Source organism: Lissotriton vulgaris, chromosome 5, assembly GCF_964263255.1.
Source record: "Lissotriton vulgaris chromosome 5, aLisVul1.2, whole genome shotgun sequence".
Taxonomy (NCBI): Eukaryota; Metazoa; Chordata; class Amphibia; order Caudata; family Salamandridae; genus Lissotriton; species Lissotriton vulgaris.
In genome coordinates this window covers 1,969,056,951-1,969,072,200 of record NC_141693.1, presented here as the reverse complement: position 1 = coordinate 1,969,072,200, position 15,250 = coordinate 1,969,056,951, and the positions used below count along the sequence as shown (strand labels likewise).

At 46.0% G+C, this 15,250-nt stretch overlaps 1 protein-coding gene across 1 annotated transcript in view; it reads left to right on the top strand.

The window, feature by feature from the left end:
• PPP6C (protein phosphatase 6 catalytic subunit) overlaps positions 1-15,250 on the top strand; it is a 128,599-nt gene that overhangs the window by 106,567 nt on the left and 6,782 nt on the right. Inside the window, exon 6 of the mRNA XM_086924675.1 lies at positions 6,697-6,906. Coding sequence (XP_086780801.1) covers positions 6,697-6,906 — 210 coding nt within the window. The remainder of the gene's footprint in view (positions 1-6,696; positions 6,907-15,250) is intronic.

Genomic DNA, 15,250 nt, shown 5'->3' with positions numbered 1-15,250 from the left:
AATAGTGACAATCCTCTGTTGCTCCTTTTCTATAGCGTAAAATTTTGGATATGGTCCGTGGATTCCAGAAATTAATTGTTGCCACCTCACCACTACTAAAACTTGTCTACCACCAGCATCCTTTGTAATCTATATGGTTGTTTTAAAAATCACTATTGGAGTGTAGTGTATGCACTATACATTACAATTACATGTACCACATGTATTATAAGTGCACTTCAAGGCAGCAGCAATATATTCAGTAAAAAACTTTATTAGCATTTCTGTTAAAGGTATTCAGAGTATTAACTATATAATTACAGTTGTTGATCCACACTCTTCAAAACCACATGCATCTTCTACAAAACCATCATAATTGGCATTCACCCAACCTTTAGTGGCTCTAAGGACTGCTGCAACAAGGACCGTTTCAAATTGGGGTCAAAGAAGTGCAAAAAAAAAAAAGACCAAGCAAATGGCTTTTTCCGTGTATGCACCTACGATGTTAATCAGTATACTTGTATCCCACAGGACTGTCCCCAACCCCTTTCCAGTTTAGGGAACAGCAGAAAACTCACCTCATTTTAAAGAACACAAAATTTCAACGCAATAACTGTGCACTCTTAGTCTCAGGATCCAGCTCCCATCCAAACTCTCACTGACTGTATTTTTGCCTTTACCACATGCTTTTTTGTGTACCTTTCAGCTAAATCCCCCCCACACGCACACACACATATATAATTGTGTGTATGTATATATACATATATATATTTTCACTTTGAAAAGCCAAAGGTTACAGGTCATTATAGTTAGGGAATAAAATTTCAAAAATCCTGAGAAATTCACAGAAAAAAAACAAAGGTTACAGGGACGTTCTAGTTTAGCACAGAATTCACTCATACAAAACAAGTGATATTCAGCAGTTATAGGTACTTGAGCAAACTATAACAAACTCCTCCCCAATGCACTGCTTAGGCACTCACATATTACATCACGCATGACATGGTCCGTGACCTCACTGATAACATCATCCAGTGAGTTTAAGTCATTTGTAAGAGTATGGGTGTTAAATATGTATACAAACTTACTTACAAAAGTTAAATTAGTATACTAGGTGCACTACTACTGAGATACTATTTCTAACATACTAAGTGAGTTGCTATGTGACTATATATCCTTGGGTGTATGGGTGTGTGAGTGGCTGTATGGGTGTGTGAGTAGCTTTTGTGTGGGTGAGATTCTATGTGACTAGGTGACTGGGTGAGTAAGTGGGTGTGTCAGTGGCTGTATAGGTGAGTGGTGGTGTGAGTGGCTCTATGGGTGAGTGGGTGGGTGTTTGGTTGAGTTGGTGTATGAGTTGCTGTGTGTGTGTGTGTGTGTGAGTGAGCGGATGTATAAGTGCTTGCATCAAAGTGGGTGTGTGGGAGAGCTTGTATGCTGAGTGGCTGTGTTGAGAGGCTGTATGGCTGAGTGAGTGGATGTGCGCGAGTGATTGTGTAGGTGAATAAGTGGGTATGTGAGTAGGTGTATGGCGGTGTGAGTGGCTGTATAGACGAGTGAGTGGCTGTGTAGGTGAGTGACTGGTTGTATGAGTAGCTGTATGGGTGAGCGAATGATTGTGTGAGTGGCTATACGAGTGAGTGAATGACTATGAAGAAGTGAGGGTGTGTGAGTGGTTCTGTGCATTCTTTCATTAGTTATGTCACTGACCATGTCATGAGTGATGTAATAAGCAGTTATAGTTAGCCCAGGTAACTAGAACTGCTGAATTTGACTGGTTTTGTATGTACGAGTGAAATCTGAGCCTAATCATAACGTTCATGTAAACTTTTGGTTTTTTTCAGTGAATGTAATTTTATTCTTTTTCTTTATCCCAACTAGAAAGACCCTGTAAAAAAATGTTTAAAGTGAATTTCTATGGTTTTTTAAATAGTCACGTTTGCAGATTGGTTGAGAAAAGGGGCGAGGCCTCCGACCAGCTCTGAGGAATCCTGCTGTGTTGGACTTACTGGGGGAATAGGAGGGGTTCTGGTCCCCCTAGAACCTGCAGTATCCAAGAGGACTTCATCCCCCAACCAGTGCCATGAGGCGCGTTTGCATAGTGGCGGATAATGAGGCATGGTTTCCGAAGACCTCTCAGCAATTCCGCTGTGTGAGACTTACTGGCGAAACAGGAGGGCTTGTTGGCCCCTAAGGACACTCTATAACCAAGGGGACTAAATCCTTCAATCAGCAGTGCACCAGGGAGCTCTTTGCAGAGTGGTGGAGAAAGGAGGCATGGCCTTTGAAGTCCTCTCAGCAATTGCGTGGACAAAGTCGTCTTAGGCTAAAACTTCAGAGAGCATGTGAAGCCAGCTGTTTCACCATATGTAACCCCTTGAATACCAAATGAAAGGACACCACACAGGTTATATATAAAATATATATGTATTTATTACTAACACAACCCCTCTGAACTGTTTGAGGTCAGAGGCACAAGCACATAACAAGATACTTAATTATCATACAATAAGTTGCACAAGATACAGTCGAGCCCTAGGGGTGTTGCAAACCATATATTAAAATAGTGGTATAAGAACCACGTCACAAACAAGGAATATGCCTAGGGAATCGCTGGGGCTTCACTGAACTACCAAAGGTTAGGAAGCAGGAGGCCCACAGGAAGTGTGTGCAGTGTCTAAACACACACACGGGTTCTCATAGGGATACAATGGGAACGAAAGAATTAGAAACTAGTTGATGTAGGACACTTCCGGATGGACTAGGAGAAAGCTACTGAAAACTAGGACACTAGGATAGTCAATACCCACAGGAGCACCGGAGTACTCGCGCTACCTCACCCACAGGAGCCGGGAGCATGGGTGTCAAAGTGTCTGGTTTCTTCACTGAATCCTATGGAAACCTGTGAAAAGATGCTGCAGGAGACCAGGAGAGAAGTGTCTGGTTGGATCCAAGGGCGAATCGAGGATGAAGAGTACCTGAAAGCAGAGGGGACAGAGTCTGGGTCACTAGCCAGTGACCAGGAAGGAACCCGGCGATGTCGTGAAGCAATCAGGTGATGTCGTGACGCTTGTCTCTGCAGCCAAGTGGACCAGGGGACGTCAACGATGACCAGGAGCTGGATACGGACTGTCCCACGAAGGATCTAGTTGTCGGCTTTCGGATTGGAGTCAACAAGCCTTGGCTAAGGCAACCCACGCAGGAATCTAAGATGGCTTCTGTCGCAGACCAGCAAGGTCAGGGGGGGCTTCTCCTTTTCAGGGAAGCAGGGGCCAACCTGGAGCAACCAGGCCAGTGGTGTAGATTTAAAGGTTTGTCGTCACAGAGGCCACTAGCCAACGGGCGAGTGACTCGACAGACGCTTCGAGCACAAAAACACTAGCAGGCCCCACGCGGCACCCGTGGAGTGTGGAGGGCTGTGCGTCTGTGTAGAAGGTGCTCGGGGCTGGGGCTTCTCAATCCCCAATGCACAACTTCGAGGGTGCCTCAGAATCTGCACAAGTAGCAATGAGCAGGTTTTTCAAGATGGCCGGTCCTACGTCTCTCGTCGCCTCCACGGGTCTCAGCTTTGCTGTGGCTGTGGATCGGGCTCAAGGAAGTCTGGAAGTCTTGTTCTTGTCAGGCTCTGTGCTCTGGCTCGTGCGGTAGCGTCAACAAAGCAAACCGCAGATCGCTGGTTGGTGCCTGTTTGCACAGGGTGGTCACTCCTTGACCACAAGGGAGATTCTTCAGTCTTCTAGTTGCAGTAGAATTTCGAAGGTCCAGAGTTTCCTTTCAGGTTTCAGTTCAGGATAAATCGAAAGTCTCTTGACTCAGCTCCTACCTATATACTAGTCAAAGGGGCTGGATTACCTGCTATGTCACTCCTATTGGTGGGACCAGGGAAGGGGATGGTTACACCCCTTTCCCTTTGTCCAGTTTCGCGCCAGAGCTGGGGCTGAAGTGCCCCAGCAACTGGTTTCAACCAGACTATGCATGGAGCACCTTGTGTGCCCCAGGCAGTGTCTCATTTCATTCAGCCCTCCCTGCCCCAAAACACTATGGCCTGTCTGGGGTGGTGCTAGCGCCTCCCAAGACAGGGAACCTATTGTCCAAGCCTCCCTCGCTGGAAGGACTCCCAGCAGCAGGAGGTCAGACTTGTGCCTGTGGCAGCAGCATCCATTTTGTGATGCTGAGGCTCTTAACTTTAACCGGGATTAACAGGAACAACATGTCTTCTCCCTCTAGAAGGGTGGAATGCTACCCCCGTCGCCAGAACTGGCAAGGGGATAGTATTCCAAAGCGTATGACACCTTACATGACATGTTTTGATAAAGCCAAACCAAAGTTAGCATTAACCGCAAGGATTATAATGCATTTAAGATTATATGGTATGGCTATATCATAGAACAGCTATAAGGACATGGTTCCGAAAGCTGCAGACAGGCTCAGCTCATGCTAGAGCACCATCTCACATAAAACAAAGCACTCTGCCTCCAGGATTGTTTAGGCCTGCCATAGGAGTGACTTATAGGTGTATATGTGTCTATATATAAGATTAGATATAGGTATACTATATCTAAAGCAAAGGGTGATTACACCACCTTGCCCCAGCTGAATGATCAGCCAGTTGTTTCAATTTGGATGGCCAGCCAGTGGTGGCATAATACATGCTGCAGCCCCTGGTAGACCTTGGCTGCACCTATGCCCTGGGTACCTATGGTACACTATACAGGGGCTCATAAGGAGACCCAATGTCCAATTGGAGATGTACCTAAAGTACATGGAGTCCATTTTACAGTGAGAGATGATAGCCTGGGGCCCTGATTAGCAGGATCCCAGGCCAACTAAGTCGAAAACCAGCTAAACACTAGGCAAAAAGTTGGGGTAACCATATAGTCAGATATCCACCTTCCTACACCGTGGAACGATCACACGCGGGGATAATTCCGCTGCTGTGTTGAACGTTCCACAGAAATGGGTGTTGTCATGACGAGCTCAGCTTGTCATGAGCACACGAGCACTGTGCCTCATGATGAGCTGAGCTCGTCATGTGCACGGGGGCGCTGTGCGCGCCCCCAGCACAGCGGGGTAATCACCCCTGCTGCAAAGGGGTTAAGGGAGGTGAGGGCCGCCCCCCTCCCCGGCCCATTTTCAGGCCCGGGGACCCTATACTCGAGGCCCTGCCTTTTTATTTATTTTTAATTAAGGAAGGTGGGTCCCTCCTGGTCTGATTTCATCCCCTGGGGTCAGGCTCTCTTCTGGGTGCCTTGGTCCCACCCAGGCACCCCATTACTTTTGTCGAGGACCATAAGAGCAGCCTGAAAGCCCGAGCGGTCGCTGACTGCTCCACCCCTGCTGCTCGCGCCATCATTGCTTTTACACATTGAAACCTGCCCCTTCCTCTGTGCTCTACTTCTAGCAAGCAAGAGTATTTTTAATGCTCTCGCTTGCTAGAAGCAGAGCACAGTTTGCTATGGCTTGGTGGGAGCTATAAAGCTCCTGCCCAAGCCATAGCAAAAGCTATGTCCCGGGGTGGGCACCCTGGGACATACCAGGAGCCAGCCTGGGGGGTGGCAGTCCCTAGGGCCATTTATGACCCCAGGAGTGAGGCCATGCGGCCCCCCTCCTTTTTTACAATCCAACTCGAGGAGGTGGTGGTCCGCAGGGCTGTGAGGGTGAGGGATTCCACAGGTACCCCGCGTTTAAATTTTACAAAAGCACAAGCGAGGTGGCGGTCCCTGAGGCTGCATTGGGAGGAGGGGTGTCCTGCCCCCCACATTAATTTAAATGAAAGCCCCAGGGAGGTACCGGTCCCCGGAACTGGTTGGGTGGTTTCCCAAGAGCCGCTCCCCCACCCACACCCACCCCCCAAACATCCCCCCCCCCCCCCCCTATTTATGATAAAAAAATTATCGGGGAGGCTCTGATCCCCCCCGGCCAACAATAAACCCCAGGAGGGTGTCCCTGGTGCCCCTCCACCCCTACTTTATTAAAATACCCCTGGGACCTGGGCCAACCGGGGGCCAATTAGTAACGAAGTGTAAGAGACCGCGCTTCAAATTTTCTCTTCAATTTCCACATGCAAATTAGCGGCAAAATAGAATTAAAAAAAATGCTTTTAACCCTCAAGGGGGTGGGGAGGGCGGGGGGGGGCTTCAAGCTGAGTCACAAGATAGCTGCCAACACTTCCTGGTTGAAGTGTTGGCAGCAATCCTGTTTCAGCACGGGTACTGTGGATCCGAGATCTATATTTTTAACCTTAAATATCTCTAAAACTACTGAATGAATTTACAGCAAACCACAAAAAACATGCTTTCTGGACCAACATCTAGCTTTGTGCAACATTTGGTGTAATTTCTTTCAGCGGTTCGGGCTGTAGTTGTGTTCTAAATCCCTATTGGGAAAATGCATGGGGAAAATTTGTTTTGAGACCCCCCCCCCCCCCCCCTTTTTTTTTCTCAGTCCCCGCTTGATGGATTACACCGAAACTTTCAACATAACAGCTGAACCGACTAAAATAAAAGTTTTGAAAATTTTGTAAAGATTCCTCAAGCGGCGCCAAAGTTATTGGCAAAACAATAATGCTCTTCCTAACTACCTATTACCGTTTGCCCTATCTATCTATCTATATGTCTGTCTGTCTGTCTGTCTGTCTCTCTGTCGTTTAGCAGTCTGAAATGAATGACTCCTACTTGGTCTATTTAGCAATTTGCAATAACATTATACTTTCTTTAGTTAATAGATGAGCAGATACTGTGTGTGCACGGAGGTTTATCACCAGACATCAAGACGCTCGACCAGATCCGAACGATTGAACGCAATCAAGAAATTCCTCACAAAGGAGCATTTTGTGACCTTGTGTGGTCTGATCCTGAGGATGTTGATACCTGGGCAATAAGTCCAAGAGGTGCCGGCTGGTTGTTTGGCGCAAAGGTCACAAATGAGGTAATATGCAATAGTAATAATACTTCAACTTCTAATGGGTTAGGGTTGGATGTCAAATACTTCTGTCTTCATCATTTCAACCAGTGCATCTATCATGTATTATGCAGTAGTAGCATTCTTAGCTTTCGTTATTTCATAGTGTGAATAATAAAAGCATTTTCTGAAATTGCAAGGAGTTCATCTGGTCACTTGAGTTCTGTCCCGATTAATTCTTTGAAAATACTAAACTGAACTCCCTGGGAATTCTAGTAGTGAACATAGAATGGAAGGAATGTAATCCTTATTAAATATTGTTCTTGCATTTATGGCAGGAAAAGGGTTTGAATTAATATACTTACTAGATTATAGACTATATGTAGCCTGATTCTACAAACAATCACTGCATGTGAGACTCTAATTAGAAAGATTGATTGTGTGGAAGAATAAGAAATATTTTGTTTGAGGCATGTGTGCTGTAGATACACATGCTTTTCATACTCCTGCCATCTAGTGTTTGGTCCGGATGTTTTCAAAATGTTTTTTTCTGAAGAAGTCTTTTCCAGTCACGAGGTAAGGTGACCCCTCCTTTCGGTGATAGTTCGCATGTGCATCGACTCTATTAGATTGTTTTCTTTCTCCCATCTGGTTCGGACGTGTATTGCTGTGCTCCGGTACGAAACCATCTTTCGAGTTCCCCTTGGTGCGCAATCCACTGTACCCATGACATTATTGTTATCGTACTCCTTTCCATATTCTCCGAGTATCAAATCGCTCGGGAAGCTCTCCATCTTCGGTCGAAAACATTGTGGGCGGCCTACGGGCCTAACCACGTCTGTCCAGCCTTCTGCGATGGAACGGACTCCGTTTCAACTTTGTCCTCGGTACCACTCCAAGTACCCTTGCACCGACCTACATAAAGTCTGTAACTTGTGCCTCTCACTGGAGCACAAGGAAGAAGATTGTGAGGCTTGTCGGTCGTTCCGATCGAAAAGAATCTGCGGGATCGTCTGGCTCGACAAAGAGAAATGCAGCGACAAAGCATCTAACAAATACCAAATATCTTCGGAGAAGAATCCGAACATGAGGTCGAAGCGTCGGAAGAGGAAGAAGCCTTTTCTTTCCCAGAAACTGACATATAGCTGGAGTCTGAAGACGTGCCACTTGTACAGGAGGGGGTGTACTAAAGACCCTTTATCTCACAAACTCTCTTCGACCAAACATAAGGCTTCTGCTTTTGGGCCCTGGTTTGAACCAAGACGATGTTTCCGATGCCTCAGCCTTTGGCCCAACACCGAAACAATCAGTCAATCCTTCTAACTCTGGATCGAGTCAACAAAAACAGTCTTCAGAACCAAAACCTCTTGCCCCGAAAGACAATTCTGGTTCGGAACTGAAACCTTCTGCCGAAATCTGAACGAGGGCCTTTCAGAGTCTCCAGAACCGATCCAGTACCTTATGAAAGAGAGATAAGAACCTAATCAGAATCCAATCTACATCAATCCAGATACTGGATCTATTTTGGCAGAACTACCTTCCAAAAGGAAATCTAGTTCAGAAGACACTACTTATAAAATTCCTCTTAAGAAAAAGAAGGACATAGCAACAAGTCCTGTTCATACTAATCTGCAATCCCCTCCACCTCTGCCATCTTCACCACTACCACAATTTCCAGGCTCAGATCCTCTACACATAACACCATAGGGTCTCCTCATACACAGCCTGATATAGGGGATGATGATGATTACAATGACAATAGTCATTTACCAGTAGATCCATGGGATGACTATAATATTGCTCCACCCATGGATAATGATCCAGATTTATAGCCTGTGAAGCCATTACCTCCAGATGATAATGTAGCTTATCAAGAGCTGATTGCAAGAGCAGCAGCTTATCATTGGGTTACATTTTACAAAGAGTCTTGGGAAGAAAACTTTTTATTTGAGACGCTAGGGTCTACACATAGGACAAGTCTGAGTCTTCCTATGCTAATGGACATGATGAGACCTGCTGATGAAATATTTAAGGACCCCGTACCGTGCCCGTATCCTAACACCTAGGGTTGACAAAAAATAACCCCCCCCCCCCCCACAATCTGATCCCATTTTTATTGAGGAGAAGTTGCATTTAGAATCACTAGTAGTCTAATGCTCGTAAGAGAGTAAACTCAGACCTCTGCAGATGCCCAGTCCCCAGTCAGAGTGGTGATCGATGCAACTGGTAAAAGGGTGGCTGCCCAAGCCGCTAACCAATGGCGTATTGCCAACACTCACGGCCTACTAGCTAGGTATGACAGGGCACACTGGGATGAGATGAGAAGAGCACAAGAAGAAAGCTCTGGAGTTAGTACAAGAAGGCAAACTAATATCAAATTCCTCCCTTTGATATGCTTTAGATGCTGCCGACACTGCACAAAGGGGAATGAACATCAGCATTCTCCTAAGACAACATGCTTGGCTTAGAATGTTTTTTTTTTTTTAAACAACTTTTTATTGATAGATTGCACACATAGCGCAGCACCCCGCACTCCGGAGTTAACTACTAATCAAATACACAGCATCAAAGAATTAGCAAACTATGCATCGTTTTGAGTCCAAAATTAATATCAAACTTAACAAATCTACACCCCATCCCCCCGTCCCCAAACTCCCCCACCCGGATCGCACCCATCCCGATCGCACGACATAGTCTCACAGTTCCTACAAACCAGTCATCGTTCTGATAATGTACACACACCTTTCATTTTGACCCCTTTTTGCCACCTCCAGAGCAACCTCCCGTTCCAACGGAGGCTCCAGCCACAGGCCCCGAGAATTTTAGGTTTTCAACCTGAGGTTCTGCAGTCTATTTTAAATATCCCTTTTAATAAACATCTCTTTGGACCTCAAGTAGATGAGGCCCTAGAAAAAATTAAAAAGGACTCTGACACGGTGAAGTCCGTGGGTGTGCTTCAGTCCCCGTCAAACAGATGCTCTTTTCACAGCTCATTTTATAGAGGAGGGTCCAAAAGTACATCCTCGTACCCTGATGCTTCCTCCTATAAATCAAACACACAGCCCTCTCCCTGCAGATGTTTCCATAGAGGAGGAGAAAGAGGAAACCATTTCAAGGGGGTTAAGAGCACGCCAACGTATAACTCCCCTTCCCCAATAGGCAGTGACTTGCCTACATTTCCCCCCAATCGTTGAACACCTGTCTGGGGAAGACTTCAACAATGTGTTCCCATTTGGCAATCCATAACCTCAGACAAATGGGTACTAGATATTATCCAACATGCTTATTGCCTGGAACTCGCCAGCAATCCTCCCAATTTTCCACCTCGCACTCACAAACTCTTGTCCGAGCACCTTCAGCTCCTCAAACAAGAGGTACAAGCTCTTTTAACAAAGGGAGCCATAGAACCAGTTTCATTCCAGTACCAAGGTTCAGTGGTTTGCTCTCTGTACTTTCTAATCCCCTTAAAGGACGGCTCCATAGGACCAATTCTGGACCCAAGGATGTTAAACCTCTGCATACTGTCAGAACATTTCCATATGGTTACGCTTCAGCAAGTGCTTCCACTTCTACAGCAAGGCGATTTTATGTCCACACTAGACTTAAAAGACGCTGGGAACAGCACCGACACCCACCGACCATGCACGCAACCTAGGATTTATCCTCGACTCCTCCCTCTCCATGTCTTAACAGGTCAACGCCGTCTCCTCCTCCTGCTACAATGCCCTCCGCATGCTCCTCAGGATCTACAAGTGGATCCCGAACGAAACAAGAAGAACGGTGACACAGGCCCTCGTCAGCAGCAGACTGGACTACGACAACGCTCTCTACGCGGGAATCCCAGCCAAACGCCTACGACGTCTAAAACGCATCCAAAACGCCTCCGCCTGACTGATCCTCAACATCCCCCACTGCAGCCACATCACCCCCCACCTGAGAGACCTATACTGGCTCCCAGTCGACAGAGGATCACCTTCAAGCTCCTTACCCACGCACACAAAGCACTCCACAACGCCGGACCAGCCTACCTGAACAGCAGACTCCACTTCTACACCCCGACCCGCCAGCTCCGTTCCGCAAGCCTCGCCCTCGCCGATGTCCCCCACATCCAACGAACAACCTCCGGCGGCAGATCCTTCTCCTACCTCGCCGCCAAGACCTGGAACACCCTCCCTACCCACCTACGTCAGACCCAAGACCTACTCGCCTTCAGAAGACTCCTCAAGACCTGGCTCATCAAGCAGTAGCGGCACCCCTTCCCCTCAGCGCCTTGAGACTCTCACGGGTAATTACCGCGCTTTGCAAGTATTCTGATTGATTGACGCTTACTTTCACATTCCAGTTCACCCAGAACATCGCAAATATCTCAGATTTGCAATAGCAGGAAAACACTATCAGTTCAAAGTACTTCAGTTTGGAGTAACTACTGCTCCCAGAGTGTTCACAAAATGTCTAGCATTAGTGGCAGCTCTGCTCGGAAGACAACCAATTCATCTCCTCCCATATCTAGACATTTGGCTCATCAAAGCCAGCACACAACAAAAGTGTTTACAACACACTCCACATTAGACCTGTCCACCAATTGAGTTCCACGGTTAATACGTAAAAGTCTCATCTTCAGCCATCGCAGATGCAGTCCTATCTAGAACCGACTCTAAACACTCACACAGCTCTAGCCTCTCCTAATCCAGCCAGAATTCGAAATATTCAAACTCTGGTACTGCAGTATCACACTAACCAATACTTAGCAGTCAGGACTGTCGTGCAACTGTTAGGAATGATGGCATCATGCTTTGCAATAGTGCCACATGCAAGATTATTTATACATGCGTCCCCTACAAGAATGCTTAGCACATCAGTGCAATCAGTCTCTGGGTCAATTATCAGATCTAGTGTTGGTAGACAGCCACGCTTATCGTTTTCTGCAGTGGTAGAACACACAAAACTTATCAAAAGGGCATCCCTTCTTCGACCCTGTTCCACAGATCGTGCTAACAGGAGATGCATCTCTCACCGGTTAAGGTGCCCATCTCCACAATTTAACAATTTTTAGGGTCAATGGCACAACAAGCACAGACGTCTTCACATGAACTATCTAGAGCTCCTAGCTATGTATCTAGCACTGAAAGCTTTTCAGTCTCTCCTCATAGGGAAAATTGTATTAGTCCGCACAGACATGTTCTACACACAAAAACAGGGGTGAGACACTCTGCAACTGTCACACCTATCTCAGACCATTGCTGACCTCCTTAGCAGGATGCGGCAACAAGTACATGAGTGGGAACTTCATCCCCAAGTCTCCATCCATAGTTTTAAAAATGGGGATTCCCACAAATAGATCTGTTCTCCACAGTGGACAACTTAAAATGCCCAAACTTCGCCACCAGTTTCCCACACCCTCTATCCAAAGGCAATGCCCTCTGGATGAATCGGCCAGTGATATTTGCCTACGCTTTTCAGACTCTCCCTCTCCTTCCATTTCTGGTTCGGAAGCTTCGGCAAACCGCGCTCACACTAATCTTAGTGGCTCCCACATGGGCCGTCAACCGTGATTCCCCAAACTCTTGGAATTATCAGTGGTTCTACGTCAAAAGCTGCATCTCATTTCCAGCCTTCTCACTCTGAACCATGGAGAAATCGGACACTCAAACCCCAAGTTACTTTATCTAACGAGTTGGCTCCTGAAGTCCTAGAGTTTGGAGACCTAAATTTGCCACCAGATTGTATGTCTATTCTTAAAGAAGCAAGAAAGCCTACTACCAGAGCATGTTATGCAGCAAAAAGGAAAAGATATGTTGTATATTGTAACAACAATATTGATCCGCCAGATGCCTCTATCCAAAATAATATTTGTTAACTTTTGCGTCTACAGCAAGCTGGTCTAGCTTCCACATCCATTCGATTGCACTTTGTGTTAGTAGATGCATATTTGCAAAATAGACGACATTTATCTTTTTTCAAAGTTCCAGTTATTAAAGCCTTTATGGAGAGCCTTAACAGTGTAATGTCACCCAGTGTACCTCCTGCACCACTTTGGAATCTGAACATTGTGCTTACAAGACTCATGGGTCAATTTTATGAGCCATTACACAGTTGTCCATTTCAGTTTCTTTCTTGGAAGGTTGCCTTCCTCTTTGCTTTCACTTCAGGAGAGTTGGTGAGCCACAAGCATTAACCTTAGAAGCCCTTCTTTCAGCTTCATAAAGATAGTTATTCGCACCAACCCAAAATTCCTTCCAAAAGTGGTTTCTGCTTTTCATAATAATCAGTTGTTACCTGTATTCTTCCCCCAACCTGATTCTGTTGCAGAAAGAGCTCTTCACACACTTGATGTCAGGAGAGCGTTATTGTAGAATGTTGAAAGGACAGCAACATTTCATAAGACAAAGCAACTATTTGTTGCATTTGCTACACCTCACAAAGGCAATCCTATCTCTACATCTGGTATTTCAAGATGGATTGTTAAATGCAGTCAAACTTGCTATGCTAAAGAACCTTTATTTATACATCCAAGAGCACTTCCACTCTTAATTCAAGAGCATCTTTGGCCTTTTTAGGTAACATTCCTATAGCTGACATTTGTAAGGCAGTAATATGGTCCACACCACACACATTTACCAAACACTAGAAGAAGTGTGGCTCCATGGTTAGAGCGGCAGACCCTGATGCAGAGGTCGGGCCGGGACCAGGGTTCAATTCCCGATGCGGCAGGGTCTTGGGCTCAATGTCCACGGACTCGATCATTCTCGCCTCAGTGCCTATTCTAATCATGGGTCCCCACTCTGCAACTCTGGGCAATAGCTTGCTTAATCTCCACAACGGCCCTAAAGCGCTGGATGCCTGGTTTCACATTTGGGGGTGCCCAGTAGGGAGCATCTCACAGGGAAAGCCAGGACTGGTTCCACAGCGGTATACAGCGCCAAGATGCCGGTCAGGTGATAGTGCGCTTTACAAGTATACATACATTTACATTTACACTATTGTGTGGATGTGTTAGCACATCAACAAGCCAATGTAGGGCAAGCAGTGCTGAAGACACTTTTTCAAACAACTGCAACACCTATCGGTTAACCACCGCTTTGGGAGAATACTGCTATATAGTCTATGCAAAGCATGTGTAACTACAGCACACATGCCTCGAACGGATTAGGTTACTTACCCCTGTAGATTCACCCTCCCACCTCCCCAGGCATCTGTAGTTGCTGCAGTTCTCATTATTTACATTATATACTCATGTACATCTCTGTACTACACTCATTCCATTCTCACTCTCTTGCGGGAAAACAATTGAACAATGGAGTCCATGCCTATGCGCACAATCACCGAAATGAGGAGTCACCTTATCTCGTGGCTGGATAAGACTTCATCGAAGAAAAACAACTTGCAAACATCCGGACCCAACACTAGATGGCAGGAGTATGCAAAGCATGCACATTTACAGCTCTACATGCGAAAAACAGATGATTACTGGGTAAGGAATATAATTCTTCTGTTGGAGGCTAGGTGGGAGGCTTGCCTTACAATGGTTTTCCAGAGTGTGTTCCATAGTTAAGTCCTTAGTCTCCCAAAACTGCATTATCTTTGGTGCCTTAGCTTATTTCAGGACTGTACTATGGTTTTTAAGGATGGGTACTGGATGGACGTGGGAGGTGTCTAACTTAATTGTAGATGTAACGCCTGGCGCTGTGTGAGGCACAGGGTCTCAAAGGTGGTTTGAGTATTTAAAGGAAGAATATTTTTAAGCATCTGAAGAAGCAAGGTCATTATATTCCTATTGCAGCTTCTTTGTTCATCACTTTACAAGCATTTGAAAACCCGATATGAAGAGCTTGTAACATGTATCTTGTACACTTTATGAGAAATGTATGAAGACTGTTTCATCAATGGGGAGTGTGCAGGAAATGTGGCTTCATGAAGGCAGTCTTAAAAAATAATAATAATGTAATAAAAAAAAATAGAATGACAGCTATTTGCGGGTGGGGGGGGGGGGGGGTAAGTGGGTTCCACTTCCAGAGTAATTTATTTTGTGTCAACAAAATCGAAGAGGATGTAAGAGTGCTTTATAGTCAACAGGGTACATTAACTTGTTGTCTAGATTTTAAGAACTGTAACAATTCCATTTACACATTTGTACTAGCGATTACCATTGCAATGACAATCGAACAGTCTTTTGCAATGGGCCATATATTAATATGCTGTGTATGCATTTTTAACCCCTTGAATGCGGCGCAAATTCCTTTGCGGTGCTGGGGAATTAATGAGTGGGCGTGTTTCGGACGGCCCCCGGCCATCCTCCGCACACGCCCACTGAGCCGTCGGACGGCCGTGGGGGCGTCCGACGCACGCAGCGAGTTAAGCGTAGGGTAGGATG